The sequence below is a fragment of the Salmo trutta genome, chromosome 18 (genome assembly GCF_901001165.1).
Source record: "Salmo trutta chromosome 18, fSalTru1.1, whole genome shotgun sequence".
Lineage (NCBI taxonomy): Eukaryota > Metazoa > Chordata > Actinopteri > Salmoniformes > Salmonidae > Salmo > Salmo trutta.
The window spans coordinates 44,674,900-44,701,492 of NC_042974.1; the positions used below are offsets into that span (position 1 = coordinate 44,674,900).

The 26,593-nt window shown below is 42.2% G+C and overlaps 2 protein-coding genes across 3 annotated transcripts in view; one reads left to right on the top strand and one right to left on the bottom strand.

Annotated features, from left to right (window-relative positions):
- Positions 1-209: 209 nt before the first annotated feature.
- znf503 (zinc finger protein 503) lies at positions 210-3,188 on the bottom strand. The gene is made up of 2 exons (XM_029698719.1): positions 2,573-3,188; positions 210-2,178 (listed from the first exon to the last, which is right to left on the bottom strand). Exons 1-2 carry the CDS (start codon positions 2,813-2,815, stop codon positions 754-756), a joined length of 1,668 nt encoding a protein of 555 aa, XP_029554579.1. The 5' UTR covers positions 2,816-3,188; the 3' UTR covers positions 210-753.
- Positions 3,189-3,235: 47 nt separating this feature from the next.
- The window catches only part of lrmda (leucine rich melanocyte differentiation associated), a 408,401-nt gene continuing 385,043 nt past the window's right edge, over positions 3,236-26,593 (top strand). The window contains exons 1-2 of one of the 2 annotated variants that reach the window (XM_029698721.1): positions 3,236-3,739; positions 25,866-25,966. In XM_029698721.1, coding sequence (XP_029554581.1) covers positions 3,734-3,739; positions 25,866-25,966 — 107 coding nt within the window. In that variant the 5' untranslated portion in view covers positions 3,236-3,733. Of the gene's footprint in view, positions 3,740-22,071; positions 22,318-25,865; positions 25,967-26,593 lie in introns of those variants that run through there. The other variant, XM_029698720.1, reaches the window with a different exon arrangement.

Below are 26,593 nucleotides of genomic sequence, written 5' to 3' on the forward strand. Positions count from 1 at the left end.
GTGTTTCAACGTTCAAGCATTTAAATGAGGTCTATATAGTTCAGAAACAATGAACCATACTAAAAAATAGCATTTAGCCTACCCAATAGAAATAAAGTTTTCTAAAAACGTACCCTACTCGTAATTAACGTTGTAGTTATTCTGTATAGGCAACCAGTTAATAAGATTAACCTCCCAATCAGCACATTTCATGATGTCCATTAAAAATGTTTATGAAACCAGAAAACGTTTAATGAAATAGCATGTTAAAAATGTAGATATTGTTATAATCATAAAAGGAGGCACACGGAAATATGGAACAGAATTGTTTCTTATTTTTCCAGAATACATACAAAAAAAAATACCAATTCTCTTTCCATGGTATACACCTGAAAAATAACAACAATTTAAAATGATGTGGACAATTTGGGATTTTAAGAAACAAACATGCATGTAAATAATTCTCTTCTCAATGAGACATTAAATAAGAACAATACAATCATAGCAATTTCAAATGAACATCGAAATGAAAACCCTTATTTTAGCCTATTAGTATTCTACCATGTGTGTTTTCACTTTACCTATAGAGTTCAGTTTAAACATAATGCACTTTGAGTCTCTCAAATGTCTTCCATTTGTAGCTATTATCATCCGCCTTCAGCCGACATAAATAAATACCGAGTTCACGGATCCCGCCCTTAGGTTGAGCGTTGATATAAAAGTCTTTATATTTGCATTTTTATAACTATAAACTTTTCAAAAGTCAAGTGTGTTTCACTGGTATCCCAGCGCTGATGCTGTGGTGAGTCTCTGGCCGTACAGGGCATAGGGGGAGTAGTATGGCCCGGTGGCTGCGGGGACAGGGACAGGGGCTCCGGTAGGCAGGGGGCTCTTGGAGTACGGATGGTAACGGCTGCTTAGTCCCAACGCGTGATGCGGACTCCTCAGCGTCAGTGTCCCAGGGCTTCCAGGGCCTCCTGACTGTGGCATGTGCATGTGGCATGCCATCGCAGCAGCCGCAGCACTAGCTAAAGATGAGGAATTAGGGTAACCCGATATCAACTTCTCCGCCCCGGTGAAGGCGGTGTGCGTCCGCAGGTGGTTCAGCAGCTCCTCGGAAGAGGAGAAACGCTTGTCGCAGGGTCCGTTCGCCGACACCCAGTTACAGACGTGAGGAAGGGGGTCGTTGGGGAGCATGAAACCATAGGGGTACAAAGGATGTCCACTGAACGACTGCGGAGAGGAGTGCATGCCGTGCAAAAGGTGTGTCGGGTACATGTGGTGGTACCCGGATTTCATCGCGTTGGCGGCCGCGGCAGCTGCGTTGTCGTGGCACTGCTGAGAGGCACTGGCAGCGCCCGCTAAGTGGCTGGCACAATGGTAACTTAAGCAGTAAGGGTCTCTACACAGGCTGGCTGACATGATGGAGGGTGGAGAGGCCCCGGCCAGGGGGCTGGATCCGGCCTTACTGCAGCCCATGCTGGCCAGCTGTGCGTTAACCAGGCTCCCGCCGTGAGGGAGGAAGTGTTGGGGATAACCAGCGTAGGCCCCTAAACTCCCGGGGTAGTGCATGCCAGCAGGCGGCAGGGGAAAAACTGTCTGACCCGGTTTGTAAGGAGAGACTGGGGCTACAAGTCCTGACCCGAGTCCGGAAGCAGAGGAAACGGAGGTTAGAGAGGAGGATTCCGAAGACATGGCTTTGGACCCAGGCGTTGTCTCCTGGTGCTGGTTCACCTCCACGTTAATTCCACCGCAACTCACGCTTATCCTGCTGTGGCTGTTAGTGGTTCCAGATCCGTCCGTTGTGCCATTTTTATTACAATCTGAATCTTTCTTGTCCTCCCTGTCTCCACACTTCCCCTCTGACGGCATGGGCGAGGCAGAAGTGCTAGAGTTGGGGCTGCCTGTCCGTGGCGTGAATGGCTGACAGGTGGCGCTCGGCACTCGGAAACCAGTCTTCTCTCCACTCGAGACGCCGGAGGACGAGTCCTTCTTATCTGACGGTTTCGAATAGGGTTTGAAGCTGGATTTGTCATCCACACCGATGTCACTCATTTTTAATGGACCGGATTTGGACTCCTTGTCACTAGATCCATTTGATGTAATAGAGGATAGTTTGGAGGAGGGAGGGGGGTCCGGTTTACCGATTTGAGAGCATGTCTGCGCCAGCAGTGCCAACGGACTCTTCTTAGCATCTAGCTGTAGAGAAAACAAGACCTATAATTTACAAATCGAGTACTATATATACAAACAATCTCAAACAATATAGGACTTTTGGTCGAAATGCAACCAGAAACGCAATATCCGAGTCCTTATCCAAATTAATTGTGCGCAATGCGCAGCTTTTACGCGAGAATAGCCGCGCTCTACGATTAGATTTAAGATTCCCATTTCCTAAATTCATAACAATTTCCTTTACCAGTCATCTTTATAATAGAATAGCCCACATTTCCACTTCAATATAATAAATATGTGTTTTCTTTTATGCTATTCCATGTCTTACATTCCGGGATAACTGTTTCTATGTGTAATGCTTACAAAACAAACATGAAACTTTGAAGCATTCATTCTACTAGTCTTTTTGAAATCTTACCTCAATAGGGCTAATCGGGGTAGATGGTAACGGTTGAAGATACTCTGGGTGCAAAATGTGTCCTGATCGTGCCGTAAGCATTTTCAAAACCTTGATGGGGACTCTGTTAGCTTGCCGTAGATGGTCCGACGGGGGAACGGAGTGAAGAAAAGGCTTGTTGATGATATTCCGAGAGTCGATGCTCTCCCAGACTAGATGAATACTACGATTTCTCAGAGCAGATACCGAGGGCGATGTGATCATGTCCCAATTCTCACGAAATTAGTCGGTAATTCATTTATCACATTCATCAAGAAAAGCAAATACAACCTCTTTCGAAAATCAAGAGAGTGATATTGCGTGTAATAATCCGTATAATGAGAGGAAACGAAGAAGGTGCGGTTGGTAAGCAGGAAGAAGGTAGAAGAGAGTGAGTGCGAGGTTATCGCGGATCCGTGGCTGCGTCTTTCACCATGGGCATAGCGCGTTCTGTGTCTCCCGGCTTGTCCGCGCTCTATACTCCCGAAGTACGAACTGGTAGAAATGTTCACTTCAAAAGCATCTGAATTAGTCCGAGATTAAAGCCTTTGCCGCCTTCCAATCAAATGGGACCCCGAGGTGATTGGAGGGTCAAGGGGATGTGACGTTGCCTCTTTGTAAGCGCCTCTATATTGACAGCTCGGGGGAGGAGATAGTGAGGAGGAATAGTTGGGTTGTTGTGTGCGCTCTCACGGACTCTCACCAGCATTGAGGCTGGGCTTGTTTTGTTTTTTCAATGTCTAAAAAAGTATATAGACCCAAGTCTGGAAATAGTAGTCTTTCTGACATTTTCAAAACAGTGAACGTATTTGGCTGTAGAGGTAGGCGACGTGGTAATGGTTATTACTGGAAGGCATATAGGCTACATGATTTTTAGGAGTTGGGAAATGTATTAATGAAACTTATAGCCTGCATTAAATAGCCTAATTATTAGTTTGTTCTCTAGAGACTAATGCACTAATAAGAAATGTTTTCGGCACCCTTTGAGCTATATTACCAAGATCTTGAATCAATCAATACAAGCCTGTATCTTAGTTTACAGACATGTTCCTATATAAATTATATTCCACAACCAGAAGATCAACTACTTCAGCTTGAATTCCCCAATCAGACAAGCGTTGACAGGAACAGACCAATGCAGTGATGGAGGTATGTGAATGTCACATGTTTTCAGTATAATATACACCCCCCTTCTATTTCTATCTTCACGCCTCCGTCAACTGTCAATTCTGCTCCACCGCAATCAATCAGGTATTTGTCAGTGGCTGTCAATCCTGCCTTGATTTATGTCAGCTATTGTAGATGATTACATGCGAGCGTGGCTGCATGGGGAAAAGGACAAATGGAAAGAGAGAGAGAGAGGCATCTGAGAAAAGAGACACTTCATTTGGACGAAATAAATCATCCTCGTGTTAAATTCAATTTGTATAAGCATCGACAATAGGTAGACAGCGACGCGCTAGACTATGCCACTTCTCCATAGCCTATAGTGTCCATGGAATTTAGGACGGTATTTGCAAATTAATAAGGATTTTGAGTAGAAAATGAAAGGACGAGGCTAACCAGATTTTATAAGGACTAACGCAGGCATAGCGACCGAAGAACCCGCTCTGTCGCAGATTCACAGGACTATTTAAGTAAACTTTTTCCCTTCCTGTCAAATACTTCATACAAAGAAAGTGTCCCAAACGGCTCAAAAGATGCCATGAACTTTTAGTGCTCGGATGTTTGTTAATTTCTCAGAAATAGTTCAATGTCTACTATTATATTTCATTTGCGTCATTTAGCAGACGCTCTTATCCAGAGCGATGTTCATGTTCCTGCCTAAGGACAATACTTGGTATGCCCTAATGGACTTCAATAAGTTTATATAAATGCAACTTTATGGCTAATATTAGCCTACAATTCAATACATTTTAATGTAATTTGCTTCATTGTTAAAATAAAGTATAAAGGCAAATTTGTGCCCCATTCCTTCTGACAAGAACGTGTTTTTAAATGTCAATCTAGTAGTGTTGCTTAGCAAGCTATATAGAATACTTTTTAAAAACTTAGAACAACAACACAGTTAGTGGGGGGGCAAAGTTCCCCATAGAAAAGTCACTCTGGACAGGTGCCAATCGTATCCAACACATGTTAACATGTAGCCTAAGTTTCACATTTACTAAGTCAAACATAATGGCCTGGGTTTTCAGCAATACAAACAATAACCACTTTCCCGCAGATGCAAACGTATCTCTGAACGTATCGTAAAAACCTGCCATTTGCCTCTGGCACATGGTTATATCCCCAATAAAATGACAAAGAAAAGGGAACAAAAAACTGGTCCAGACATTTTATATGTCAACTCGATTTTATTTAGGCCTACATACAATGAAAATGATTTATTTTATTTAAGAGGGAGAAAAGAGGGGTGACTGAAAGAGAAAAGAAAAGAGAAATTGTGTGTCAGAGTGCTGAGAAAAGAAGTTTAAAATACCTTGAACTCTTCACCGCTGAGATGGCTAATCAGTATTGAGGCTCGGGGGCAATCGGGTAGCTTTTCAATGCGGGGCCTCCTTTCATCTCAATCGGAATGGAGGCGCTCAATTAAAAGCCTATCAGTTTGTAAGTAAATCAACGCCTATCAAAGTTGTCACTTCAAACAAAACGATTATTATTGCAACCCGCCTCTACCATTAATCTCTCTCTGCGGTAATCCGCTTGACAGGTCATTGGAGAGCAAGAAAACCTGGAGTGGACGGTCACAGGGGGCAGAAAAACAGCTGGAAAAGTAAATACATTTATTTTAGGCCTTCAAAGAATTGAGGGACACTGGTTGACAGGGGATAGGAAAACTATAGGATATAATATTTGGCGTTATATGATAGCCTAATGGGACGTTTTTTGGGAAGCGAAAATACAAAATAGAACTAGTGTAAAATATGTACGCTACATAATTGATAGTTTAACCTTATATAGGAATTATAGACAGAATATTAGAATATTACATTACGATATTACAAGTGTCACTTTTGACATTGGCCTATAGGCCTATTCACACGAAGCTCAATTTATTGTAGCCTTTTCATATAGGCCTAGTGGCTAGCATTATATGATAGCAGTTGTATAATATAAACTGCTATCATATCAATGTTTTATATTTTGAGGCTTAGAATATAAAGGCTATATCGAAAATGAATTTACATTGTAGCCTAATGTATTTTACATTTAATATGATGCATAGCCTACAATGGCATTAGATTTGATTTGATTTATTGTTAACATTTTAGACCATAATATTTTACTGAGTGTAATTTGTGAATGCCTTCCTCATTACCCTATGTGCACAAAACGGTCATTAATATTTAACAGTAGTCTGACAAGTTAAACAATAAAAACAAATAAATTCAATTACATTGTGACATTTATTTTGGTAGTAATAGACCTACAAAGTGGAAACTAACTAAGCAAAAAAGTGTCTGACAAATATTATATTTTTTCATGACCCTGAAAGGCTGTGGACTTTAAAGGAAAACAAGAATGAGCAAACGGCCCTTTCTTTCTATTCCTCCAAATGTTGAGTCTGTCAGGTAAAACAGGGTGAGAAAGTTTCACAATATGCAAAGATATGTGATTGATAACAGCAGCCTAGCTGTTTTCTGCAAGGGCTGTCAGCCTGTGACACAATATGTGAGTTATTAGGGCAAAGAAGGGCAACCATAAATTCCCAGCGTCAGGCGAAACCCCTCTATTGTCCGTATGACGAATGAGCTTCTACACCAGACACCAAATACTCAGTATTACCCTTAAATGGGAACACATTTTTCGTGGCCACAATTCATGATATTTAAATAGAACGTTTTAAATGTCCCCATATATTTCATAACGCGACATTTTTATGAATCACTCCCTAGATGTAAATATAATTATTTACAGCAGAACGGGAGTAGGCTAGCCTGGGCTGTGAGTTGGACTTTCAGCTTTGCACTATAGGAATAATGCACTTGGGATATGCCTCTTTGGCAGAGGTGCGACAGCGAGGGCAACATAACAAATATGATATTAAATTGAGTTTAGAAATAGATTTAACATTTTATAGAGGGAGTCTTTGAATTATACAAGCCTCTAGGAATAACATAATTGAATACTTTAAACATGAAAAACGTTAAATACGTTTTCAATTATGCACAGTCAGCGAGTGTGTCTCCGACTGTATAGAAGGCTCTTTGCTTTTTTGGTGTGCATAATGATTTATACACTTTTCTGTAGTAGGCTAGTCAAGCATATCAGCTATCTCACCACCCATTATTTTATTCTTGCATCCAATGATTTTGCGGAATGAGTTGCCCATAGCCTACCATGGACACCTCCCAAAGCGATGTGTTTTATCATAGCTTCTTCTCAGTCAATGGAAATAGAATAAATAAGGATTATCTTCCAGGAAAAAGCATGCACGGTGAAGAACAGACCTACACATTTTTATCAGAGGGAAAAGGTGAAAAAGAGCGCATAGAACCACGTTACCTGACATAAAAGGCTAACAACAACATGTTCCGAAGTGAAACGACAGATCTGTGAAAACACTGAGCAAACGTAATCCTTTGTTAACTAATGTTGCAATGCACATATCGCTCCATACATTTATCAGTTACATTGTTACAATACGCTATAATGGGACATAGTAGGCTACAAATGTAGCGCGCGTGAGTTTTCCAGCAGTTGAGCCTCAAGAGCTTGAACTGGGGAGAGCAGATAGACGATTTTCCGCGTCTGGGAGGTTCTAAAATGACGTCACTAACATACCCTCTGAATCACCAACATGGATAGCTCCATCGTCCACTCAATAGGTCCACCTGTGTAGGGGTTTTGTTATAACAAAATGCTATTACACCTCTTTATGAGTTCAAGTAGGTTAGGCCTATATAGAAGCCATGTTGACCTGCTTATGTGCTCATACACTATATTTACAAAAATATTTTGACACCCCTTGAAATTAGTGGATTCGGCTATTTTAGCCACACTAGTTGCTGAAGGGTATAAAATCGAGGACACCGCCATGCAATCTCCATAGACAAACATTAGCAGTAGAATGGCCTTACTGAAGAGCTCAGTGACTTTCACTTTCATAGGAGGCCACCTTTCCAAAAAGTCAGTTCATCGAATTTCTGCTAGGGCTGCCCTGGTCAACGGTAAGTGCTGTTATTGTGAAGTGGAAATGTCTAGAAGCAACAACAGCTTAGCCGTGAAGGGGTAGGCCACACAAGATCACAGAACAGGACCACTGAGTGCTGAAGTGCATAGCACGTATAAATCATCTGTCCTCAGCTGCAACACTCACTACCGAGTTCCAAACTGCTTCTGGAAGCAATGTCAGCACAATAACGGTTTGTCGGGAGCTTCATGAAATAGGTATCCGTGGCCACACACAAGCCTAAGATCACCATGCGCAATGCCAAGCGTTGGCTGGAGTGGTGTAAAACTTGTCGCCATTGCCGTCTGGAGCAGTTGAAACATGTTCTGGAGTGATGAATCACACTTCACCACCTGGCAGTCCGAAGGACTAGACTGCGTTTGGTGGATGCCAGGAGAGTAGACTGCGTTTGGTGGATGCCAGGAGAACGTTACCTGCCCGAATGCATAGCACCAACTGTAAAGTTTGGTGGAGGAGGAATAATTGTCTGGGGCTGTTTTTCATGGTTCGGGCTAGGCCACTTAGTTCCAGTGAAAGGAAATCTCAATGCTACAGCATACAATAGATGATTCTGTGCTTCCAACTTTGTGGCAACAGTTTGTGGAAGGCCCGTTCCTGTTTCAGCATGACAATTTAGAATTTATTTTTTACCTTTATTTAACTAGGCAAGTCAGTTAAGAACAAATTCTTATTTTCAATGACGGCCTAGGAACAGTGGGTTAACTGCCTTGTTCAGGGGCAGAACGACAGATTTTTACCTTGTCAGCTCGGGGATTCGATCTTGCAACCTTTCGGTTACTGACCCAACACTCTAACCACTAGGCTACGTGCCACCCACAATGCCCCTGTGCACAAAGCGAGGTCCATACAGAAATGGTTTGGCGAGATCGGTGTGGAAGAACTTGACTGGCCTGCACAGAGCCCTGACCTCAACCCCATCGAACGCCTTTGGGATGAATTGGAACGCCGACTGCGAGCCAGGCCTAATCGCCAAACACCAAGGAATTTGAAGCTCTAGCCATTTAGACAGGTTACCTTTGTGTTATTGGGTACAGGGACTATGAGGGTCTGCTTTAAACATGTAGGTATTACAGACTGGGTCAGGGATAGGTTGAAAATATCAATGAAGACACTTGCCAGCTGGTCAGCGCAGGCTCTCTGAGCATGCGTCCTGCACAGGAGGTTGGTGGCACCTCAATTGAGGAGAACGGGCTCAGAGCGGAATGAGTGGAATGGTATCATGGCATTTGATGCCATTCCATTCGCTCTGTTCAAGCCATTATTATGAGCCGTTCTCCCCTCAGCAGCCACCACTGGCGTCCTGGTAATCTGTCTGGCCCTGCAGCCTTGTGAATGTTAACCTGTTTAAAGGTCTTACTCACATCGGCTATGGAGAGCATGATCAAAGCAATGACTCGCTCCTGCAGGTTCATGCTCTACAACATCTGTAATGTACGACCCTACCTCACCTGGGAAGCGGCACAAGTCCTAATCCAAGCACTTGTCATCTCCCTTCTGGACTACTGCAACTCGCTGTTGGCCGCAGCTATCGCTCAGCCCAGTCCAAGGTCTTCTCTGTTCTGGCATCCCATTTGTGGAACCAGCTTCCCCCTGAAGCTAGGACAGCTAGTCCATGCATATCTTTCAAAAGCACCTGAAACCCTACCTCTTCGAAGATTATCTTAAATAAACCCCCTCCTCACCTTGATTTCCTGAAACAAAACTTGCACTTGACCCCCCCAGCCCCCCCACCACAAACGTGCTAACTGACTGGTACTCCGCACTCTATAAAACACTTCATGAAAGCCCGTGAGCTCATGTTGCGCAACATTTCTATAGGCTATGCGATTGCGTGAGAACAGATTGATGGCCTCTATTAAAAAGAGGAGGATCCCATCAGCTTTCTATAGGCTAGGCCTACTATATTTATTTCTCAACTTTTATAATATTAAGGACATTGCTTCTCTTTACAACAGGAGTATAGCCTACTTGACTGAAATGAAAATGAACCACGTGAAAAGCCTCCTCCATTCACTATTTAAGTGCATAGATGACATGTATTTTTTTACGCTGTCCCTGTTTTGAGACAGGTGCATGATAATGGTCCATTCTAAATAAAATAAAAATTCACACATATTATTTAGTATATGTAAAGAAAACATTAAATCAAGAATAGTGTTTTGGGTGACAATATTAGCCTATCACTTGTGAATTATATATTATCACTTGTGAATGATGCCCAGGCAAACAGTGCATGATTTTTTTGTTGTTGACTTTTTCAAATCATAGTCGCACACCTCATGTAACCTAGCCCATATGCCTATATGTTTTGCTGTTTTCTATCACAACTAAAATGTCCAAATAACTTCTTAAAATGAAGCACGTTAATCCGTTTTACAACGGGTATAGATCCTAAATGGCATACATATTCAGCGCGTGAGTTTCAAGATTGAGGAAGCTAATTTTCACCATAAAAATGCACCTTTATAATGAAAGCCATACATGCATAATCACATTTGTGGTCACTTTTGAGAATGGTGTTTTCTTGCTAACGGAACCTCGTGCTTACTGCCGTGTGCACATTGCTGCGCTTATAATGTGAAGAACGTTTATCAACATTTTAAGCTAAATGTTATCATCTGTTGCATCAGGCTCGTTGCTTAAAACAGTTTTTTTTATGTTAGTGGTTGTATTAATTTAGGATCTATCGAATCCCACAACCGTCCCAGACTATGTTTGCAATATTTATTTCTCGCACAGAATAGAGTAAGTCAATTTTTGTACTATGGTGGATAGTAGATTGGCATAGGCTAGTGCTTTTGCTATTTGTTAGGCCTACTCATCTTGTTGGCTGACGAAAAGTAAATGTGGACAGTTCTTCCAATATCTTCAATATGCGCCTCGGAATTGGATAAGGACGCGTGCAGTTGCCTCCCCAATGAGTCTGTCTTCACTTGTAGCCTGTGAGAAAGACCCGATCATGTGACGGCGAGCCATGTGAGTGAGAGGTGCTTCGGCACACAGCTGGGAGAAGGGAAGTATAATGATTATATTCAGCCCAAGGGCACAACGGTCACAGGCCGCAAAAGGCATGGACATTTTAGGGGGCATTACAGCCACACAAAGGGGATGCAGCCGGGAAATTCGAGGCATTATCAAGTGCAAATTGTGAGTGAGAGACTGATGAAGTGTGTACAGCCTGCGCTAAAAACAAAGCAGAGCTCATGCCTTTCATGAGACTTTTTAAACTTCATCATTAGAGTTGCATCATGCAGCCTTAGAATATATAAAAAATCAAAACATATTGCCCAACATTTGTATCACAACTGAAGTTGCATAAATGCAAGCCTTTCACTACACCCACAATAACATCTGCTAAAGATGTCTTTGTGTCCAATAAAATTGGATTTGAAATAACTCTAAATTAAGCATATGGGAGGACCTATTCCTTTGTTAACACTCAACACAGAATAGCCACGTTTGCACACCCTCAAATCTTTGAGAAAATATCCTTCTATTTTATTCACCTTTGTTCAATTGTATTCTTCATACAGTGAGGGAAAAAAGTATTTGATCCCCTGCTGATTTTGTACATTTGCCCACTGACAAAGAAATGATCAGTCTATCATTTTAATGGTAGGTTTATTTGAACAGTGAGAGACATAATAACAGCAACAAAAAATGTTGTTGTTATTATCTCTCAATCAGAAAGATTTCTGGCTCCCAGGTGTCTTTTATACAGGTAACAAGCTGAGATTAGGAGCACTCCCTAAGACACCTGTCCACAGAAGCAATCAATCAATCAGATTCCAAACTCTCCACCATGGCCAAGACCAAAGAGCTCTCCAAGGATGTCAGGGACAAGATTGTAGACCTACACAAGGCTGGAATGGGCTACAAGACCATCGCCAAGCAGCTTGGTGAGAAGGTGACAACAGTTGCTGCGATTATTCGCAAATGGAAGAAACACAAAAGAACTGTCAATCTCCCTCGGCCTGGGGCTCCATGCAAGATCTCACCTCGTGGAGTTGCAATGATCATGAGAACGGTGAGGAATCAGCCCAGAACTACATGGGAGGATCTTGTCAATAATCTCAAGGCAGCTGGGACCATAGTCACCAAGAAAACAATTGGTAACACACTACGCCGTGAAGGACTGAAATCCTGCAGCGCCCGCAAGGTCCCCCTGCTAAAGAAAGCACATATACATGCCCGTCTGAAGTTTGCCAATAAACATCTGAATGATTCAGAGGACAACTGGGTGAAAGTGTTGTGGTCAGATGAGACCAAAATGGAGCTCTTTGGCATCAACTCAACTCGCCGTGTTTAGAGGAGGAGGAATGCTGCCTATGACCCCAAGAACACCATCCACACCGTCAAACATGGAGGTGGAAACATTATGCTTTGGAGGTGTTTTTCTGCTAAGGGGACAGGACAACTTCACCGCATCAAAGGGACGATGGACGGGGCCATGTACCGTCAAATCTTGGGTGAGAACCTCCTTCCCTCAGCCAGGGCATTGAAAATGGGTCGTGGATGGGTATTCCAGCATGACAATGACCCAAAACACATGGCCAAGGCAACAAAGGAGTGGCTCAAGAAGAAGCACATTAAGGTCCTGGAGTGGCCTAGCCAGTCTCCAGAACTTAATCCTATAGAAAATCTGTGGTGGGAGCTGAAGGTTCGAGTTGCCAAACGTCAGCCTCGAAACCTTAATGACTTGGAGAAGATCTGCAAAGAGGAGTGGGACAAAATCCCTCCTGAGATGTGTGCAAACCTGGTGGCCAACTACAAGAAACGTCTGACCTCTGTGATTGCCAACAAGGGTTTTGCCACCAAGTACTAAGTCATGTTTTGCAGAGGGGGTGAAATACTTATTTCCCTCATTAAAATGCAAATCAATTTATAATATTTTTGACATACGTTTTTCTGGATTGTTTTGTTGTTATTCTGTCTCTCACTGTTCAAAGAAACCAACCATTAAAATTATAGACTGATCATTTCTTTGTCAGTGGGCAAACGTACAAAATCAGCAGGGGATCAAATACTTTTTTCCCTCACTGTATTATAAAGTAATAAAAAATGATTCCACGGAATTCTAAGCTAATCTTGTCTGCTAAATGAACTAGTGTAGACCACAGCCATATGGCATAGGCGAATCAGGGACTAACATAAGGACAACTCAGAGTATGCTATTCTGTTCTTAAATAGACCACATTTTCTTCATATCATGTTTTTTTTTAGACCTGTTTAAAATAAATAATGGATTTATTGTGATGGTATAGGCTACATTTTATGGATTTATTAGACTTTGTAAAATGTAGATGTTCCTAAGGCCTGCATCAGTGGCTTGTTGCCTATACGTGGAAGCCAGCAGATGCTAAATGTGTTTATGTTAATTAACGGTCAATTACCATGAGACCGGCAGTTATTTGCTTGTCAATCACCGGCTGACAAAATTTCATAACCACCACAGCCCTAGTCCCACCTAGCTATCTTAAGTTGAATGCACTAACTAACTGTTAGTAGCTCTGGATAAGAACGTCTACTAAATTACTAAAATGTAAAATGTAAATGTAACGATCACACAGTCATCCGGGAACAGCTGGTGCTCTCATGCATGGTTCAGTGTTGCTTGCCTCGAAGTGAGCATAGAAGGCATTTACAGATGAAGTCGCAAGTTTACATACACCTTAGCCAAATACATTTAAACTCAGTTTTTCACAATTCCTGACATTTAATCCTTGTAAAAATTCACTGTCTTAGGTCAGTTCCGATCACCACTTTATTTTAAGAATGTGAAATGTCAGAATAAAAGTAGAGAGAATGATTTATTTCAGCTTTTATTTCTTTCATCACACTCCCAGTGGGTCATAAGTTAACATATACTCAATTAGTATTTGGCAGCATTGCCTTTAAATTGTTCAACTTGGGTCAAACATTTTGGGTAGCCTTCCACAAGCTTCCCACAATAAGTTGGGTGAATTTTGGCCCATTCCTCCTGACAGAGCTGCTGTAACTGAGTCAGGTTTGTAGGCCTCCTTGCTCGCACACGCTTTTTCAGTTCTGCCCACAAATTTTCTATAGGATTGAGGTCAAGGCTTTGTCATGGCCACTCCAATACCTTGGCTTTATTGTCCTTAAGCCATTTTGCCACAACTTTGGAAATATGCTTGTCCATTTGGAAGACACATTTGCGACCAAGCTGTAACTTCCTGACTGATGTCTTGAGATGTTGCTTTAATATATCCACATAATTTTCCTGCCTCATGATGCCATCTATTTGGTGAAGTGCACCAGTCCCTCCTGCAGCAATGCACCCCCACAACATGATGCTACCACCCCCGTGCTTCACGGTTGGGATGGTGTTCTTCGGCTTACAAGCCTCCCCCTTTTTCCTCCAAACATAACGATGGCCATTATGGCCAAACAGTTACATTTTTGTTTCATCAGACCAGAGGACATTTCTCCAAAAAGTACGATCTTTGTTCCCATGTGCAGTTGCAAACCGTAGTCTGGCTTTTTTATGGCGGTTTTGGAGCAGTGGCTTCTTCCTTGCTGAGTGGCCTTTCAGGTTATGTCGATATAGGACTCATTTTACTGTGGATATAGATACTTTTGTACCTGTTTCCTCCAGCATCTTCACAAGGTCCTTTGCTGTTGTTCTGGGATTGATTTGCACTTTTCGCACCAAAGTACATTCATCTCTAGGAGACAGAACGCGTCTCCTTCCTGAGAGGTATGGCGGCTGCGTGGTCCCATGGTGTTTATACTTGCATACTATTGTTTGTACAGATGAACGTGGTACCTTCAGGCGTTTCTCCCAAGGATGAACCAGACTTGTGGAGGTCTACAATTTTTTGTCTGAGATCTTGGCTGATTTCTTTTGATTTTCCCATAATGTCAAGAAAAGAGGCACTGAGTTTGAAGGTAGGCCTTGAAATACATCCACAGGTACAGCTCAAAATGACTCAAATGATGTCAATTAGCCTATCAGAAGCTTCTAAAGCCATTACATAATTTCTGGAATTTTCCAAGCTGTTTAAAGGCACAGTCAACTTAGTGTATGTAAACTTCTGACCCACTGGAATTGTGAAACAGTGAATTATAAGTGAAATAATCTGTCTGTAAACAATTGTTGGAAAAATTACTTGTGTCATGCACAAAGTGCTATCCGACTTGCCAAAACTATGGTTTGTTAACAAGAAATTTGTGGAGTGGTTGAAAAATGAGTTTTAATAACTCCAACCTAAGTGTATGTAAACTTCTGACTTCAACTGTAGCTCATCTGGTAGGCCCGCATCACTGGGAAGCTCGCGGCTGTGTTTCCCTTTGTAATCTGTGTTACTTTGCAAGCCCTGTCATATCCGTTGACCGTCAGAGCCGGTGTACTAAGATTCGATCTTAGTCCTGTATTGACGTTTTGCCTGTTTTATGGTTCTTCGAAGGGCATTGAAGGATTTCTTATAAGTGTCCAGATTAGTGTTCCGCTCCTTGAAATTGGCAGCTCTAGCCTTTAGCTCAGTGTGGATGGCTTCTGGTAGGGATATGTATGTATGGTCACTGTGAGGATGACATTGTTGACACACTTATTAATGAAGCCTGTCACTGATGTGGTAAACTCACATTACATGTTGTATGTTAAGCAAATAAAAAAAGTTGCTCTATGACAGGGATGGGCAAGTGGCGGCCCGCAGGCCCCTGTTTTGTAGGCCCGCTGTAACATGTTCGCTAAGAATCGGGAAGCAAGTACAGGGAGTGAATTTAATAAATAACGGAAAATGGAGCAAAACAAGAAACACGAGTAGCGTACAGACATGAAACACAGAAACAGTGCAAGATATAGGGGAGGTAATCAAATAATATGGAGTCCAGGTGAGTCTCATGAAGCACAGGTGAGCGTAACGATGGTGGCAGGTGTGCGTAATAATGAATAAACTGGTGACGTCGAGCGCCAGAGAGGGGGAGTGGGAGTAGACGTGACAGTTCCAACTATCTGATGTGCGGCTCCAGCCGCAGGACGCCGACCAGAAGGACGGTCCTGAGGATCATTCTGCTGAGGCGCGGGATCCTGTAGAGCCGGCCGAGGCGTGGGAACCTGTTGAACTGGCCGAGGCGCGGGAACCTGTTGAACCGGCCGAGGCGTGGGAACCTGTTGAACCAGCCGAGGTGCGGGAACCTATTGAGCCGGATGAGTTCGCGGGAACCTGTAGACGGCCGAGGCGCGGGAACCTGTCGAGCCGGCCGAGGCATGGGAACCTGTCGAGCCGGCCGTGGCACGGGAACCTGTCGAGCCGACCGAGGCATGGGAACCTGTCGAGCCGGCCGTGGCATGGGAACCTGACGAGCCGGCCGAGGCATGGGAGACTGACGAGCCGGCCGACGTATGGGAGCCTGACGAGCCGGCCGAGACTTGGGAACCTGTCGAGCCGGCTGAGGCATCCACGGTTGCTTCGGCCACAGCACTTGGACCCAACGTCACCAGTAAATCCCTGTTGCTTCCCTTTGGGGAGGCATTATTTTGTAACATATACGCTAAGAATTGAGAAGTAAGTACAGAGAGTGAATTTAATAAATAACGGAACATGGAACAAAACAAAAAACACAAGTAGCGTACAGACATGAAACACAGAAACAGAGACAATAACGCCTGGGGACACAACTAAAAGAAGTGAAGGATATGGTTGAGGTAATCAGGAAGGTGATGGAGTCCAGGTGAGTCTCATGAAGTGTGCGTAACGCTGGTGGCAGGTGTGCATAATAATGAATAAACTGGCGACGTAGAGCGCCAGAGAGAGGGAGCGGTAGACATGACACCCGCAGATCTCATCTTACAATACGGACATTGCAATTTATTGCCCTGGCCATATCTGCAGTCCTCATGCCTCCTTGCAGCATGCCTAAGACACGTTCCCGCAGATGAGCAGGGATTGGGCATCTTTCTTTTGGTGTTTTTCATTCAGTAGAAGTACCTCTTTAGTGTCCTAAGTTTTCATAACTGTGACCTTATTAATTGCCTACCGTCTGTAAGCTGTTAGTGTCTTAACGACCGTTCCACAGGTGCATGTTCATTAATTGTTTATGGATCATTGAACAAGCATGGGAAACAGTGTTTAAACCCTTTACAATGAAGATCTGTGAAGTTATTTGGATTTTTACGAATTATCTTTGAAAGACAGGGTCCTTTCTTTTTTTGCTGAGTTTATATATACATTACCAGTCAAAAGTTTGGACACGCCTATGCATTCCAGGGTTTGTCTTTATTTTTACTATTTTCTACATGTAGAATAATAGTGAAGACATCAAAACAATGAAATAACACATATGGAATCATATAGTAATCAAAAAAGGGTTAAACAAATCAAAAAATATTTAATATTTGAGATTCTTCAAAGTAGCCACCCTTTGACTTGATGACAGCTTTGTACACTCTTGGCACACTCTTGGCATTCTCTCAACCAGCTTTACCTGGAATACTTTTCCAACCGTCTTGAAGGAATTCCCACATACTGTATGATGAGAACTTGTTGGCTGCTTTTTCTTCACTCGGTGGTCCAACTCGTCCCAAAACATCTCAATTGGGTTGAGGTTAGGTGATTGTGGAGGCCAGGTCATCTGATGCAGCACTCCTTTACTCTCCTTCTTGGTCAAATAGCCCTTACACAGCCTGGAGGTGTATTGGATCACTGTCTTGTTGGAAAACAAATGATAGTCCCACTAAGCGCAAACCAGATGGAAGGGCGTATCGCTGCAGAATGCTGTGGTAGCCATGCTGGTTAAGTGTGTCTGGAATTCTAAATAAATCACAGACAGTGTCACCAGCAAAGCACCATCACACCTCCTAATCCATGCATTATGGTGGGAACCACACATGCGTAGATCATCCGTTCACCTACTCTGTGTCTCACAAAGACATGGCGGTTGGAACCAAAAATCTCATATTTTGACTCATCAGACCAAAGGACAGATATCCACCAGTCTAATGTCCATTGCTCGTTTTTCTTTGCCCAAGCAAGTCTCTGCTTCTTATTGATGTCTTTAGTAGTGGTTTCTTTGCAGCAATTCGACCATGAAGGTCTGATTCACGCAGTATCCTCTGAACAGTTGATGTTGAGATGTGTCTGTTACTTGAAATCTGTGAAGCATTTATTTGGGCTGGTAACTCCAATGAACTTTACCTCTGCAGCAGAGGTAACTCTGGGTCTTCCTTTCCTGTGGCGGTCCTCATGAGAGCCAGATTCATCATAGCGCTTGATGGTTTTTGAAACTGCACTTGAAGAAACTTTGAAAGTTCTTGAAATGTTCTGGATTGACGCACCTTCATGTCTTAAAGTAATGATGGACTGTCGTTTCTATTTGCTTATTTGAGCTGATCTTGCCGTAATATGGACTTGGTCTTTTACCAAATAGGGCTATCTACTATATACCAACTCTACCTTGTCACAACACAACTGACTGTCTGAAATGCATTTAGAAGGAAAGAAATTCCACAATTGAACTTTTAACAAGGCACACCTGTTATTTGAAATGCATTCCAGGTGATTACCTCATCAAGCTGGTTGAGAGAATGCCAAGAGTGTGTAAAGCTGTCATCAAGGCAAAAGGTGGTTACTTTGAAGAATCTCAAATCTAAAATATATTTTGATTTGTTTAACACTTTTTTGGTTACTTCATGATTCCATACTTGTTATTTCATAGTTTTGATGTCTTCACTATTGTTCTACAATGTAGAAAATAGTAAAAATAAAGAAAAATCCTGGAATGAGTAGGTGTATCCAAACTTTTGACTGGTACTGTATATATGTCACGTTCAATGTCCTCAAATTCCCTGTCATAAATGAGCCAAGGCGCAGCGTGCCGGTAATTCCACATCTTTATTTGAAGAAAACTGAACCAAAACAATAACCAGCAAGAGCCACAGCACAACTGTGGCATACACACACAGAAATAATAATAACCCACAAACACAGGTGGGGAAAAGGCTGCCTAAGTATGATTCCCAATCAGAGACAACGAATGACAGCTGCCTCTGATTGGAAACCATACTCGGCCAATGAAGAAAAAACAACATAGACATACAACACATAGAATGCCCACCCCATGTCACACCCTGACCTAACCAAACAGAGAAAAACGACTCTCTCAGGTCAGGGCGTGACTATATATATATATATATAGGACAAGACACTTCACATTTTTTGGCTGTCTTTTTTGCCATTTATGAATGTGATATTCAATGCGTTTCTATGGGCTATTGTAGTAAAGGCCAAAATTAATATTTTGTCAAATAATTGTAACATTTTTTTAGGGATATCTAAAGGAGTCCTAAAATTCAAAATCAAATAGCTAAATGATCAATGGAAAGCAAATTCTATGTGGGTGCACCATGAACTTCACTCAACCTGTGCCAGTGGCGGGAGTGGTCATTAAGTATGTGATCTTCCCAATATTTAGGTAGGCATACATAGATAATGTGTACTAATATGTGGCTTCAGTAATGCATGGTAGGCTGTCACAATTCCCAGCTATATCTCTCAGCTTATAATTATAGAACATTTAGATAATATGTGGTGAACAAACCTAGTTTCAGGTAAAGCATATAGCCTACTTCAAACAGTTTAATTCATTTATCACAACTGCTGCCGAATCAGGCTACCAGCTGATACCAATTGACCCCAGTACAGGGCCGGCGTTATGGACGAGGCTTAGGGGCTTTGCCCGAACTACCGTATCTCCTTGCCCGTCCAAATAAAATACTGAAATATTGATCATTTATTTGACAAGGGTCCCGCGTCGAAAGAAAGCCGAATCAATCTCAGCTAAAGCATCCGAGCGAGCGAAACAACCCCCTCTGTTTCAGTATGTGTAGACCATGCATCTGATGCTGTCTGGACCAAGAGTATTGCATGTCATACTATTTCTGGCCTGACAGCATCAGTTACATGGGCTACATATAGAGGGGCGCTGTTTTGCTCGCTCTGTTGCTTTCTCCGGAAATATAGTTGCAGCAAAGAGGAAGAGGCGAAGCGAGAGGGCTCAAAATATGTCCAGTGTAAACCCAATGCGTTTCTATGGGAATAATATGCAGACCAAAGTTTTTATCCTGCCTTCCCGCCTTTGGGACAAAGACTCCTATTGTTAGGGCGGAGACATGAGCATCTCATCATTATATACAGCTCTCTGGTTTCAGCCTCTTGCGAATTGGATAGGAAAGTTGGCGGGTGCACAGTGCACTGTTAGGATGGTGGATTGTCCTAAAGTAAATTGATGTTTCCCCAAAATTCTATAATTACTCCTGTCTAAATAAAATCATTAAAATACTTCACCAGGGAGCATGACTTAGCCACAGAGGATCATTCGCGTATTTAAAACTATTTGCTGTGGATTGTTTCGAATCACAAGTGTGTTTGCGTGGCAATAGGTCTAGCTGATTGAGTTGCGGCTGTCATTGAAAAGCTTCTAAAATATGTGTGAAGATAATGTGACTTGAGTATAATTTTAACTTTTGCATCAACAAGAAGGGGAGGGATGTGTGGCGAAGATATGGTGCGTCTCTCTCCAGAATGCATGCATATAAGTGCCCATTTTGTCAATGTCTTATTTCTGATTGTCTTAACTCAGCACATACACCACACATTTTTTCTTCGCCTCAAACACGTATATTTTTTTTAACATACATTTGGAATGATAGTTCCTCAGTATTTGAAAAATCTTTCCAACTCCCGGTCTTGATAATCACCAAGCCTCAGTGTGAAAGAGCACACAATATAATGATCTGATGATCCCATATATCCAGTGGAAACGTCATAAAAAACAGCTTTCGTTCCCGAGCTCACTGGCGGGGGAAACTTTGAGAGCCCGGAATAGGCTAGTTGATAACATGTTGCAAGTTAGCGACAGCTTCTGGCTGGACCCTGTGATGATTTGATACAATGTTGAACGTCACTGACAATAGCTCAAGTCAAGACAGATAGAAAGATTGACATAACCGGAATTTTCATCAGGATATAGTGTTTTCATTTGTCGGCTTTAGGCCTATGCATTTTACTTAGTTGATAATGGCTATCTTTGAGTTCTATGCTCTCATTTCTTTAGCCGCTAATGGATCAAATCACAAGTGTATCGACGTGTCAGTATGGCAGAGGCTAGTGCTCTTTCCATAGTCTAATTTTAACCTTTAGATTTTTAGAATTTTACTTTAGATTGCTATGATTAACCACGTGACAATGATTTTGAGAAACGGAAACATGTTTATTGAAATGAAACTGTTCCATGAAAATGTGCATATAAAAATAATCCTAACTGACACGCAGATCGGTAGAAATTCTAGGATAAATTGTAAGCTTCCCCACACTTGAAACACACGAGCTGTCCATGGTCTTTACAATTACACCCATTTAAAAAAGGGTTAACGCAAAAGCGCGTGCACACATAGGAGATCCCGTGAAAAAACGGGCCAGACAATGGAATTCAAATGCCCTTCCAAGTTATTCGTTCTGGCGCCGTGTCTGCCCCAGTAAACACCAAGCAAGCAAAAACACTTATCAAGAAAGTGTAAATCCCATATGTCGTTTTGGAGCAAGTTTTGTATTCTACAACACTGATGATTTCCTATAGGATTGTACTGATGTGAATGGATTAGGCGTACAGTGTTTTGATTCTATCAATCACCTCCACCTGTTCCAGATGCGTTCTTCTTCAAAATGTAATCTCTTTAAACTGTCTGCTGATTCTGATGAGAACTTTTAATATTTTATTTAGCCATTATTTAACTCTTAAAATCTTCACTAGTGCACGTCCTAGTTTTGAGCTCTCCAATAGAAGTTGAAAACACAACGGAGTTACCGCAGCCACAAAGTCATATTTATGTATCGCCGTTTTTCTCAAATGTATCTTATTAAAATCTGAATGTAAACCTTACCTTAACCACACTGCAAAACCTTTGCCTAACCATAACCTTACATTTGTCTTGATGAATGTTTACGATAGGCCAGCCAATTTTGACTCTGTGGTAACTAATGACAACCAAGCGCATGGTGTCATAATTTCGTTTGTCACTAGTTACCACACCCACAAAGTCATTTTTACCAAAAAGTTTATAGCCTATTGTAAAAATCTATTAAAACAAAAATGTGCTTTTTGGTCTCAATTGGAGGTTACGGTTAGTCATAAGGTTGGCAGTGTGGTTAAGGTTAGCGTTAGAAGAGAAATTGTACAAACAGGCAGGGTTTAGACATAGTTACGACTTTGTGACTGTGGTAACTACTGACGGCCCATAATTTCAGTATTAGCGCGTTTCCGTATTGGGTCTGCTGATTCGGAGGAATCATGCGGAAGTAGTAAATTAGACACATCAAGTAGTGAAAATCACCAACCAAAACAGTGACATTTTGGAAAACTAATGAAAGTAAAGTTTATTTTAAACAAGAGGATCTGTGCCAGTTCCATTCCAATAGTTAGGTTATTCCGTAGAGGTAGCCTATAGTCACTGAATTGTCATCATCAGATAGTTATGGCTTGCAGCGACTCTATGGTGTCAATGAATGGAACTCAAGTAAGTGTGAACTATTTAAAATACAAAGTTTTCATGTCTCTTGTATGTGATATTTAAAACGAATAGTAAGCCATACAGTCGGATAGTTGTCAGTGTATGTCGTTCACAGTGTATGTTGCTTTTGTGTTTTCCGTGTTTTTTTGGTAGTCTATGCTGCATTGCCTCCGTTATGCATAGCCCAAGAATGTAGCCTACTGCGAGCATACCTTTAACGTCCAAAGACCTTATGTTAACTTCAGAGGGGAACTGTCTCTGGCAGCCAAAACAGCCAAATACGTAAATCGATTCTCAAATGCGGTACGGTTCTAGAAACGTTATGCCCTCTACTTTTATATCACAGCAAAATAATTTCACAAATGCTAAATATACACGTACACTGTTTTAACCGGCTTTGACACAATCTCAACCGACAGTAGGCTACTTTTCAGTTCAACACGTTTTTGGCGTCGTTCTGTTAAACACAGGTGTTCGGCATGCTATATAGCTAATGATTGGCTGACAGCCGTGGTATATCAGACCTTATACCACGGGTATGACAAAGCATTTATTTTTACTGCTCTTATTACGTTTGTAACCAATTGATGAGAGATGAGGCCACCTAAATTCAACAAAAGGCTAACTTTGGGGGTCTCTAAATAATGCTAATTTAACCATATACCTATTTGTTTAAAATGCAATTTGTAGTCTACTGCTATGGTGGTAAATATGGAAATCAAAGCTTCTTCCAAATGAAAAGAACACTCCCACCTCAGTGTCATGGTTTAAACCATTTTCATTTCATGTGGCTGCACTTGTCATCCTGGGTCGGTCCTGTATTTTTACACCCTTTTCAGGTGTCCTGACTTTTCTTTCTACAAAAAGGTCCTATTGTCAGCGAGACACATCAATTAATTCAAGCTTCAAGAGTGTAGACCTAATGACAATGGGCAAATGTCATTACACTTTTTGGTGTTTTGTAACAGATTTATCTTTCCATATATCAAATGGGTGTGTGCACAGTGCACTGCATGGATGCTGGAATGAATTAACATGTGCAGGTAGCCTACTTTTTGAAGTGATTTGTTTGACAATCAGAAACATCATGACTGACTGTGTTCATGCCACATTGAAGGTGATACTTTTTTTGAACCCCATTTTCGCGATATCCAATTTGTAGTTAGTCTTGTCCCATCGCTGCAACTCCCATACAGACTCAGGAAAGGCGAAGGTCGGGAGCCATGCATCCTCCGAGACACGACCGCGCCAAGCCGCACTGCTTCTTGACACACTCTTCACTTAATCCCGGGAGCCAGCCGCACCAATGTGTCGGAGGAAACGACGAACAGCTGGCGACCAAAGTCAGTGGGCATGCGCCCGGCCCACCACAAGGAGTCGCTAGAGCACGATGGGACAAGGACATCCCAGCCGGCCAAACCCTCCCCTAACCTGGACGACGCTGGGCCAATTGTGCGCCGGCACATGGGTCTCCCGGTCATGGCCGGCTGTGACACAGCCTGGGATCGAACCCGAGTCGAACCTGACTCGGGTTCGTGACTCTAGCACTGCGACTGTAGTGACTCTAGCACTGCGATGCACTAGCACTGCGATGCAGTGCCTTATACCTCTGCGCCACTCAGGAGGCCCCTAAGGTAATACATTTTTACAGTTAAATGACATGTCTTTACTATTAGGCCCATCAAACAATTTCGTACCATGAAAAAATAGAGAACCCCCTGAATGTCACAGTATAATTCAAACTCTTCCTAGAGGCTGTTCGTGCACACCAAAAAAAATCACAAGGCAAGCCGAAGTTCAGAGGCTGAAGTTTACGCCCTTTGATTTTTGATTGGTCAACTGTAGGGATTCTTCAGTTAAGTGTTTGTTGCCATTCAGCAAAAGACGAATAGTTTTCATTCACACTTTTTCCCTTGACAAATACTGCACCAAACATCTTAATGTAAAATTGCGTGACTAAGATCTCCTCGGCAAAAACGTCAAAATTAATGACTCATTTCTTGATTTATCTTAGATTAATTCTGACTATTTTGAGGAAGTGTATACTGGCTATGGTGTCTCAAGATGGGCAAACAATACTATTCCCGCTTTTTTCTTGTTTTCAAGCAAATGAATTTTTAAGGGAGTGTGTGCATACACGTTTGGTTCGCTTAGCTGAGTTCGGCTAGGCGCCAGCCGAACCCGAAGCATGCAGAAGGCTTAACCCTATAAAGGTTGTTTCAAATGTTTCCAAAGGCGTATCAACGTTTAGAATGAGCTTCGGTTCAGCATCGTAGCTCCCCCTCAGCGAATCAAAATGGACGTGGAGTCATGAGAAGGGCTACAATTTGCTATGCTACTGTCATGTGACACAAATAAAGAGAACTCCTGCGCAACTGTGGTATGATGCAACTCATTTTAAAAAGTATGAAATTGTGTCACAGCAGCTGCACAGACATGGTTTTATAACCTACTCAGAGTTTTTATCAATGTGTTGAAGCTGAACATAGTTGTGTACACATGGCAGGTGTGTACAGAGTCATTATCCTGCAACTGTACCTGAAACGTTACAGAGCATGTTTAAATGAAAGTGACAATGTAACTTACCAAGTATCATACCTGGAAGGTCTCTCACATTGACCTAGCAATCAAATGAATGAAAAGACATTCACTGTCTAATATTATTGGATGCGTGTCTGATAGAGAACGTGTGGTTTTTTGTGTTATATGTTTTACAAGTCCTCAGGTTAGGCTTGGGCGATATACCATATACCAGGTTATTTAAAATACAGACAGTATGATTATTCTTTTTAATTTTTTTGTGGTGGGGGGACCCCCGCCTTGCAGGGGCTGCGGGGCTGTTTTCTACACCACTGCTTATAACTAACTATAAGTTATGTATAACTATAAAAAATCTAAGATGTGTCAAATAAATCCAGCTCAGGGCTCCAGCTATGCATTTGGTTTGCTAATTTGCTAGCTAAGCTTCTTGGTTACAGCGGAGACATGCAATCCCCTCCTGAATTAAGATCCATGTTGCCTAAATTGTTTTGTGCGTCAAATAGTGCCCCGTGTGTGCATATTCAGTAATACTGTATACCCCGGTATGGTACAGAAGCTGTATGACGGTATGAAAGTCTGGATAACCCTACCCAACCCTACCTCAGGTCACAAACAAGGTAAACCACTCACTATATACACCACCTACTGTGCTCCATAAGCTTATACACACATGCACTCCACCATAGGCTATTTAGGCTACTCTTACTCACTTTAACCCAGAAACGGACTGGCCACAGGGCAATTTGTGCAGATGCCAGATGGGCTTGTCCATCTTTAGCCCAATGTGCCTTTAGAAAATGTTGTTGTGTTTTGCACACAATAATCATTATTTGACTAATAATGGGGTCTTCAAGGGGGAAAAAATGGGCCTGTGTTGTCAAGGAAAAAAATGGGATTGTGTGTTAGAAATGCCCTGGCGATTTCTGGTTCCAGTCTCTCCCTGCTGTAATCTATTCATTTACATGCTGTGTATTCATTTAAATACGGTGCATCTCTCTGTGGTTGCTCTACAGGTTTCCTATATTGGACATGACTGTGAGGACATCCCAGAGTTCCTTGGAGAAAGATATGGACTCTTGACAAGACGGCTAGATCTCAGCTTCAATCAGCTAAGGTAGGAGATGAGCTGAGATGAGCCGTGAATACTATCATGGACACAGTGTTGCCTTGAGGCTGATGCTTTGTGGTAGGTCACATCTCTTATTAAAGCTACAATATATAACGTTTTGGGCGACCCGACCAAATTCACATAGAAATGTGATTTATAGAGTTTTCATTCCTGTTGAAAGCAAGTCTAAGAAGGGGTAGATCTGTTCCCAAGCAATTTCTGTGTAGTGCATTTTTAAGGAAGATACCACTATGTAATCATTTCCTTCATTAATAAGTCTTTATAAATTATTATATGCATATATACTGAACAACAATATACACGCATGCAACAATTTCACATGACTGGACAGAGGCTCAGCCATGGGTGAGCCTGGGATGGTATAGACCTACCCACTTGGGAGCCAGATCCACCCACTGGGGAGCCAGGCCGAGCCAATCAGAATACGTTTTTTTCCCCACAAAGGGGCTTTATTACAGCACCCCCCCAATTGCATGCTTCCTCAAACCTTGAGACATCTGTGGCATTGTGTTGTTTGACCAACTGCTCATTTAAAGTGTCCTTTTATTGTCCCCAGCACAAGGTGCAACTGTGTAATGATTATGCTGTTTAATCAACTTCTTGATATGCCAC

Coding starts and splice junctions, on each gene's coding strand:
- znf503 (XM_029698719.1), bottom strand. CDS start 2,815: ATGATCACATCGCCCTCGGTATCTGCTCTGAGAAATCGTAGTATTCAT. Junction 2,179..2,572: donor CCCCGATTAGCCCTATTGAG/GTAAGATTTCAA, acceptor TTTTCTCTACAG/CTAGATGCTAAGAAGAGTCC.